This window comes from Anabrus simplex, chromosome 1, assembly GCF_040414725.1.
Source record: "Anabrus simplex isolate iqAnaSimp1 chromosome 1, ASM4041472v1, whole genome shotgun sequence".
In the NCBI taxonomy this organism is placed as follows: Eukaryota; Metazoa; Arthropoda; class Insecta; order Orthoptera; family Tettigoniidae; genus Anabrus; species Anabrus simplex.
The window spans coordinates 659,584,448-659,593,283 of NC_090265.1; the positions used below are offsets into that span (position 1 = coordinate 659,584,448).

The 8,836-nt window shown below is 38.5% G+C and overlaps 1 protein-coding gene across 4 annotated transcripts in view; it reads right to left on the minus strand.

The window, feature by feature from the left end:
- The window catches only part of Shc (SHC-adaptor protein), a 179,903-nt gene extending 171,345 nt beyond the window's left edge, over window positions 1-8,558 (minus strand). For 3 of the 4 annotated variants that reach the window (XM_067135813.2, XM_067135812.2, XM_067135815.2), the window contains exons 1-2: window positions 8,455-8,558; window positions 6,345-6,580 (exon numbers count right to left, since the gene is read on the minus strand). In XM_067135813.2, coding sequence (XP_066991914.2) covers window positions 6,345-6,503 — 159 coding nt within the window. In that variant the 5' untranslated portion in view covers window positions 6,504-6,580; window positions 8,455-8,558. Of the gene's footprint in view, window positions 1-6,344; window positions 6,581-8,116; window positions 8,231-8,454 lie in introns of those variants that run through there. The other variant, XM_067135814.2, reaches the window with a different exon arrangement.
- Window positions 8,559-8,836: the final 278 nt, after the last annotated feature.

Here is an 8,836-nt window from a genome sequence, read left to right on the forward strand (position 1 = left end):
GATGTCATAGATGACCTACGTGTCACTTAAGAGATATACTAGAGATATTAGGAGTAAGATTCCCATTGCCTTCTACCCCAAGCCAGAAAGAGCAATTACATATCAGTCTGAAATACACACATCAACCATCCTCATTCATAACAGGCACTGGCCCACATAAAGAACAGCCTCAGTCACTTTCATAATATCATCAAAGCCAAGGATGAGACAGACAGGTCTATGAAGGTAACAAATTTGATCTAAAATCATTAAAGCTCGTTAGGCCTTTTCAATAGTGAAATCACAAGCGCTTCGCCCCATTACAGCAGTGGACTCATCAGCTGGATTGCCACACCCTTACAAGAAGCTGGCAGCTGATTTAGCCTACACCAGAAGACATAGTGCACTGTAAACACTAGGGCCCGGTTTCTTCGACTGTATGTTAAATTTTACTTAACAAATGTTAACAAACAATTGTTATTAATTTAACACTTCGTTTAAAAGTGCCCTGTTTCACGAACACATTTCCAACATTTGTTACAAAACAATTGTTAAAGACAAATTAACACATTTTAGTGAGATTTCTAAACGCGTTTGGCAGTGGGCGTCTTTTGTTTCTTTACATAAAGCGCTCCTAGTAGTGTGCTGAAATAGTATTTTGTCACACAGACACATGGTTAATATTATTACAGGTTATGGTTAGCGGAGACCGATAAGACATAAACATGTCAAGTAAGAAGCAACAAAAGCGCTACAATGAATGCGAGTTTTTTTGCTAGTTGCTTTACGTCGCACCGACACAGATAGGTCTTATGGCGACAATGGGACAAGGAAGGGCTAGGAGTTGGAAGGAAGCGGCCGTGGCCTTAATTAAGGTACAGCCCCAGCATTTGCCTGGTGTGAAAATGGGAAACCACGGAAAACCATTTTCAGGGCTGCCGACAGTGGGGTAAATGCGAGTTGTTAATTCATTTAATTTTAATTTAAAATTATGCAAATGTGCTTTAAAAAAAATGAAAGAACGGACTGTTATATCACAACATTCGATATACCGTAGCCTATTCTTATATTCTTATCACCGGGAAAATGTGATAATTGATGTGTTGTGAATGGTTTTCGGGCATTCTTTTATTGTGGGGAAAATAATGTAATGCCTTGTTAATGCTGCAGTGGCAGGAGGAATTCATTGCAGGATTCTACACACTTTTTCTTGCACTCGTAAACATAGTCGCCTACAATTACATGAAAAGTGTCTCAAGCATAATATCTAACAAGCAGAGGCCAGTCCCTGCGGTCAACCGATTTCACCGAGCTTCAATGTACTTGTAGGAAGATACTCAACGGTAACTCGTGTATAAGGGTTTAAGTCAATACGCTTTCATTTTCGAAAAAAATGAGGTCAGATGTCATTACACAGGATCCGCCTTGTTAATGCTGCAGTGGCAGGAGGAATTCATTGCAGGATTCTACACACTTTTTCTTGCACTCGTAAACATAGTCGCCTACAATTACATGAAAAGTGTCTCAAGCATAATATCTAACAAGTAGAGGCCAGTCCCTGCGGTCAACCGATTTCACCGAGCTTCAATGTACTTGTAGGGAGATACTCAACGGTAACTCGTGTATGAGGGTTTAAGTCAATACGCTTTCATTTTCGAAAAAAATGAGGTCAGATGTCATTACACAGGATCCGCCTTGTTAATGCTGCAGTGGCAGGAGGAATTCCTTGCTAGATTCTACACACTTTTTCTTGCACTCGTGAACATAGTCGCCTACAATTACATGAAAAGTGTCTCAAGCATAATACCTAACAAGTAGAGGCCAGTCCCTGGGGTCAACCGATTTCACCAAGCTTCAATGTACCTGTGGGGAAACACTCAACGGTAACTCGTGTATGAGGGTTTAAGTCAATACGCTTTCGTTTTCGAAAAAAATGAGGTCAGATGTCATTACATAGGATCCGCTTCGGACAAAGTGGAGGTGGAAGAACGCTAAAAGGCGAACAAATTTTACTTAAACATGTCAGGTCCGCAACCTAATAATTTCTGAAAAATTGATGAATCCCCGATTCCAATGCAAGGCATATATACTTGGGAGTTACATCACAGTGAAATGGAGTGGTGGCCAAGTGGTCACCATACTTGTCTGCGAACCCCGTAGACGTGAACTGGAGTCTTGTCGCAGCTATAATTGTTGCACAAAATAAATGAATATGTCCGCCTCTCTGGTGTAGTGGTTAGTGTGATTAGCTACCACCCCTGGAGGGCCGGGGTCAATTCCCGGCTCTGCCACGAAATTTGAAAAGAGGTGTGAGGGCAGGAACGGGGTCCACTCAGCCTCGGGAGGTCAACTGATTAGAGGTGGGTTCGATTCCCACCTCAGCATTCCTGGAAATGGTTTTCCGTGGTTTTCCACTTCTCCTCCTAACTTAAGGCCACAGCTGCTTCCTTCCCTCTTCCTTGTCTATCCCTTCCAATATTCCCATCCCCCCACAAGGCCCCTGTTCAGCATAGCAGGTGAGGCCGCCTGGACGAGGTACTGGTCATCCTCCCCAGTTGTATCTCCGACCCAGAGTCTGGAGCTCCAGGACACTGCCCTTGAGGTGGTATCCCTCGCTGAGTCCAAGGGAGAAACCGACCCTGAAGGGTAAACAGATAAAGAAGAAGAAGACTAATAAATTCATATTTGAGGGAACGTTAAGATAAAAATTGGAACAAAAATATTACGCAAATTGCAGTACAGTTCATTTTCTACCTGAAATTAATATAGGCCTAAATGTTCTCACAGTTACTCCTGGATCTCTTTATATATTAATGTGAGGTAGAAAATAAAGTTCCACTGCAATTTGATTATTCATTTTATTCGCATTTTTACCTTCACATTCCCTGAAACAATGATTTAATTTGTATTAAAAAGTGTGTCTATGGCGGGACTCGAACTCACGTCGTCGCAGTTCGGAGACAAGTACGATGACCACTCGGCCACTGCTCCACTTGTCTGGGTTGCAACTCTTCAAGTATATACGTGTTGCATTAGAATCGGGGGATTCATAAATTTTTCGGAAATTATTAGGTTGCAGTTCTGACGAGTTTGAGTAAAATGTGTTCGCATTTTAGTGTTCTATCACCTCCATGTGGTCCGAAGCGGATCCTGCCTCATGAAATTTGTCCTCACTGTTGGAAACTCAAACCTATTTTCAATATTGTCTAGTATCTTGTTCATTATGGCTTTGGTAATTAGAACTATATCTTCTGACAACTCTAGAAAGTAGTTATTTCTTAGTATGGGTGGTCCTTTGCCTGCTTCAGTTTATAAACAGTCTTCATATAGCAGTAAAGCTTCAAACTTACGTCTTCTACAAGCCTCCATTTTGAAATTTTAGCAGCTGTTAAGAGGTTTAACACAGGGCTGCTGCCAGGTTAATTTAACACAAGTATTAACAATTTGTTAGAGTTAACAATTCTTAATGAGACAACCATTTTTAAAAATTATGTGTTAAGTCTCCTTAACAGCAGAGTTAACACTTAACATTCGTTGAAGAAACCGGGCCTAGGTCTTACTAGCAAAGACACAGAAAAATATTTTCCTAAAATGCCCCATTCATGCCAACGCTAACCTACAGAGACATCTCAAAACTGTATAAACGGCAAAAGTTCAATTAATGCAGCAGTTTTTCAGCACAGATAACTAGGTGAGAATGCACTGTCATTTGTTTCTTCCCACTGACTTATTGCAATGGTCGTGATCGTGGGGTGCACAGGACTGCCAACACTTGAACTTAAGAACAAGTCGTACATTCTTAGGTGCACCGGCACTACTTTTGAACTTACGAACTAGTGGACTGGTTTGGACTGTGACAGAGCAAAGGCGGTCTGGGGACGTAAGCGCCCAGTAATAATGATGATGTTATTTGTTTTGCGTCCCACTAACTACTTTTTAAGGTCTTCGGAGACGCCGAGGTGCCGGAATTTAGTCCCGCAGGAGTTCTTTTACGTGCCAGTAAATCTACCGACACGGGGCTGTCGTATTTGAGCACCTTCAAATACCACCGGACTGAGCCAGGATCAAACCTGCCAAGTTGGGGTTAGAAGGCCAGCGCCTTAACCGTCTGAGCCACTCAGCCCGGCTAAGCGCCCAGTTAAGGACTGCAAAGCGGCTGTTAGGCCTCTAGCATTCCGTATGGTGATAACAGGGCATTCTACGTTGGATAGTGGTGAAAAGCTGACACGACATGGCCATCCTTGCATGCAGCCAATGACAAAGGAATAGTTTGTTCTGGGCAGCAAGCACTGGTCCTACTCCATTCCCAGCTTCAGGAGAGGGGAAACTCACTTTGCCGCCTACTTGGCAGAATTCTTATTCAAGACTAACGTTCCTGCTGATACGAAGGTGCACGATTTTTTTAAAACTGCAGACGTTCTATATCCTTTCCTACATTAAGGTAAGTTGAATAGAAAATTACTGTTATTCTGTTCTGTACACTGTTTCTTTACAGATTGGATTTAGTTGTGTTTTTATGGTGCGCAGGTTGGTAACGGACTGCATTTCAGAGGATTGCTGGGAATGACATCAAATCCGAATGTGTCTCAGCCAATGAAAATGCTATTGCATGCTTCAGCAATGAATAATGACGCCTGATAATTTATATTAAGTTTATTTTAACAATGGAATTTCAGATAATGTTATCAGTCCTTCTGATGTTCCTTGGACCTCTCTTGTTTTTAATTCTAATTAATGATTTACCAGAAAATATTTGCCACTCTGTTTACTTTTTGCAGATGATTTGAAACTTTACAAATACATTAGCGACCACCAATAATGTCATTTCTTGGTGCGATATTAATAATTTGTCTTTGAATCTTAGTAAATGTAAACACATGACGTTAACCAGGAGGAAGGAATTTGAAGTCTCAGCCTATCATATACAGGAGGAAAATTGGATAAGGTGTTTTTTTTTTTTTTTTTTTGTGCTAGTGGCTTTACGTGGCACCAACACGGATAGGTCTTATGGCAACGATGTGATAGGAAAGGCCTAGGAGTTGGAAGGAAGCGGCCTGGCCTTAATTAAAGTACAGCCCCAGCATTTGCCTGGTGTGAAGATGGGAAACCACGGAAAACCATTTTCAGGGCTGCCGACAGTGGGGTTCGAACCCACTATCTCCCGATTACTGGATACTGGCCGCACTTAAGCGACTGCAGCTATCGAGCTCGGTGGTATAAGTTTTGACGGTAAGCTAACGTTCAACAATCATATCAATACAACAACAAAGAATGCTAACCGAATGCTAGGATTTTTTATAAGAACTTCGAGACCGTTTACCCAGCCCTCTGTACTGAATAAATTATATATTACCTTAGTACGGAGCACACTGGAATATTCTGTAATAATTTGGAACCTGTATACAAAGCAACAAGTGAATGCTATTGAAATTGTACAAAACAAGTTCCTACGTTATCTTTATTTCAAAACTTTTAATACTTTTTGCCCTTTCGACACATCAACCCAGTTATTAAGGAATATATTTCAATTTCCTTCATTGAAAACCAGACATTCCCTAATTACTATACAAATACTAAGAAAATTGTAATAGGACGATTTGAATCCCTGGACCTGTTAAAACGCATTCTATTCCATGTTCCGCAGACAAGATCACGTCAGCACCAATTATTTCACGTTCAAAGGTCAAAAACATTGCATCAGTCAAATTCACCTTTCATAAAAATGACAACTCTTTATAACACTGTAACAAAAGAAGTCGATATATTCACCAAATCGGATAAAGAATTCAATAAGAAACTAGAAGCCTGCCTTTACAATTTGTAAATTTTTGACAATTCCTTCTTTCTGGTATTCATCATATTTCCCAGTGTACTCATTCATGTTTTAAGTTTCTTTGTTTTTTTGTATTGTCTTTTGCTTTGTATTACCGTGTGATAAGTGATTTTTTTCATTTCTTTTCAATTGTAAATGGTGTCATATATAATGTTAATTTTGTTCTATAATTTATTTATTTATTTTTTTTTTTGGTTGATTTTTAACTTCATAGATACATATTGTTACTGAATGTCAAGAAGGTACTTAATTGGGTGTAGAACCTGTGTTCACAAATAAATAAATAAATAAATAAATAAATATATAAATATAAGTAAATGTACTTCTGCGGGCTGGTCCCTAGCTGTCGCAGTGAACACATCTCTCCTCTGCAAGGTATTCCCATAAGATTTGTAACATTTCAAGTCCATTATGAAGCTATACATCATATACTGCACATACTGAATTTCTACCAAATCCTCAGATCTTCCAATGTTAATGCTAAGACACCAATAGGAAAATTTTCCAAAAAAAACTTTGTTCTACTACTTACTCTAACCGCATATGTAATCCCTTCTTTGGCAATTTGCTGATCGGAGTGTAACCATCCTCGAGCAGGTTTACTGATGAAACTCGCCCCCGCTGCTCCCTGACCCTCAGGTAGGGGCCGAGGCATTTTACTTAATGACTTGTCAATCTCGTTACCATTCATAAGATCTGACAATGTGGATTCTCATTAAGGCATCTCTTTTTCAATTAATGTTAACGACAGCTTGTCAATAAAATATCCTGAAAGTAAACAGGAGTCCTCCATTAATACAAAATTGAATACATATCAATTAATGACAAACACTCAAAAACAACTTATAAATATCATTTTGAGCCCATATGGGCAATAACTCAACTAAGGTTGAAATGAGAATTAAGTATTGGAAGGTGGGATTCTTCTTTAAACCTTAGTTAAATACTAAACAAATCAAAAATGTGGTCCCACTATCCCCAGGACTTTTAACAAGTAAAAGTGAGAAAATACTAAGTGTCAGACACTTAAATCCATTAGGCCTAATATGTGAAACTCCATTAGCATATAAGAAAGTGGCCCAGTAATTAGTCACCAGCAAACACAAATATCTTTCCAGAGGCACGCCAGAGAAAAATGTTGAAAAATAACAAATTTACAGAATACACATGCAACAATGCAAGAAATGCCATATTTGTAGCATCCACACAGAAAAATCCTGTCTTGAAAATGTTATCCTGGCTTTATTACGGCCCTTAGTACTATACATTATGTACAACAACAAAAAAGCACGAGAAGTATTGCAAACTACTTCTGGTAAACCTTCACCAGGATTACATGATTCAAGAACTGGAAAAAATCCAACAAAAAGCAGCTTGATTTGTTCTGGGTGATTTACAACAAAAGAGTAGCATTACAAAAATGTTGCAAAGTTTGGGCTGGGAAAACTTGGGAGAAAGAAGACGAGCTGCTCGACTAAGTGGTATGTGATTGAAATAATAAGTTAATTTAATACATATCAATACATGTCAAGTTAATAAATTAACTTATGGTTATTATTTCAATCAAATATCATCAATACGGATCAAAAATTATATTTATCACTTGTAATAAGTGGTATGTTCCGAGCTGTCAGCGCAGAGATGGTGTGAAATTATATTAATAGACAAGTAAGTTTAGTGGTGTCTTTAAAAGTAGGAAACATCACAATATGAAGATAAAGTTGGAATTCAAGAGGACGAATTGGGGCAAATATTCATTTAAAGGAAGGAGGGTTAAGGATTAGAATAACTTACCAAGGGAGATGTTCAATAAATTTCCAATTCTTTGAAATCATTTCAGAAAAGGGTAGGAAACAACAGATAGGGAATCTGCCAACTGGGTGACTGCCCTAAATGCAGATCAGTAGTGATTGATTGATTGATTGATTGATTGATCATCACATCTTCAAACCAGGGGAAAAAAGTCTTTAACATGTTGTTCCTCTAAATCACAGTGACATTATTTACACAACAAGCGTCCAGAAATATACAAAATTCTATATTCAAAATTAGATTTATAGTAGTACCAAAAAAACACAAAAATATATCAAAAACCTATAGTTTAACCAGAAAAAGAAAACATATCATAAACGTACAGTTTAAAACTAGAAATTTCATAATATAAAATACTGTCAGTTAAAAAGGTAAGAAAAGACCCTGAACATGCCATGAAGTTTCCACATGCGGAGAAATGCCCGTTATTTTTCGGCAGGAATGAAAACAGAATAGATTCAGAAAGATATGCAGAAAAGAAGAACGATGTACCTAGAAATCCAGGAAGTTGTAAAACGTTGACAGATGAGTCACATTCGTCTTCATAGGGAGAGACGGAGATAAAAGAGCATTAATACTTTATATGGCACGAACATGCATTCATTTTATCTGACAGTCGTAGTTTTGTGAACATTTGGAGGGAAATACAAAACAACTAGCAATAACACGAAGGGAACTAAAGCATATCGTACTAGTACAACGGCAATGAAAAAAGCACATACAATCGTATTATGACAATATAAATTACCCTGGAGGAAAGCTGGAAGAACAACGTATTAATAAACATATTGCAAAACCAATCATAAACAACGGAATCATGTCATACGTACCCACAAATAATTCACATATTACCATTCACAATTTTCTCGCAAATTCAATGTTTACGTTATCTCTTTGACATAGATCAACACTCCGTTTATTGTATTCCCTTTGCTTTCTTTCTTTTTATCTTTTTATTTTAAAAAATTCCGATTCCTAAGGCATTACATACGAAAGCAAAGAGAATAAGTAGTACGAAAGTCTTCTTCTTCTCCTCTTTCTGGTCTGTTCAACGAGCTAGAATGACTTAGAGAGGCGACACGAGGCCAACATCACGATCAGTTGATTGTAGGGTAGTTCGAAATCATCCCACAGTGACATACGAATAGGCCTCGAAATCGGAACAAGAGCGTTACCCTGCTTGGCTGTTGTGGTTAAGCGTAAATTAGAATA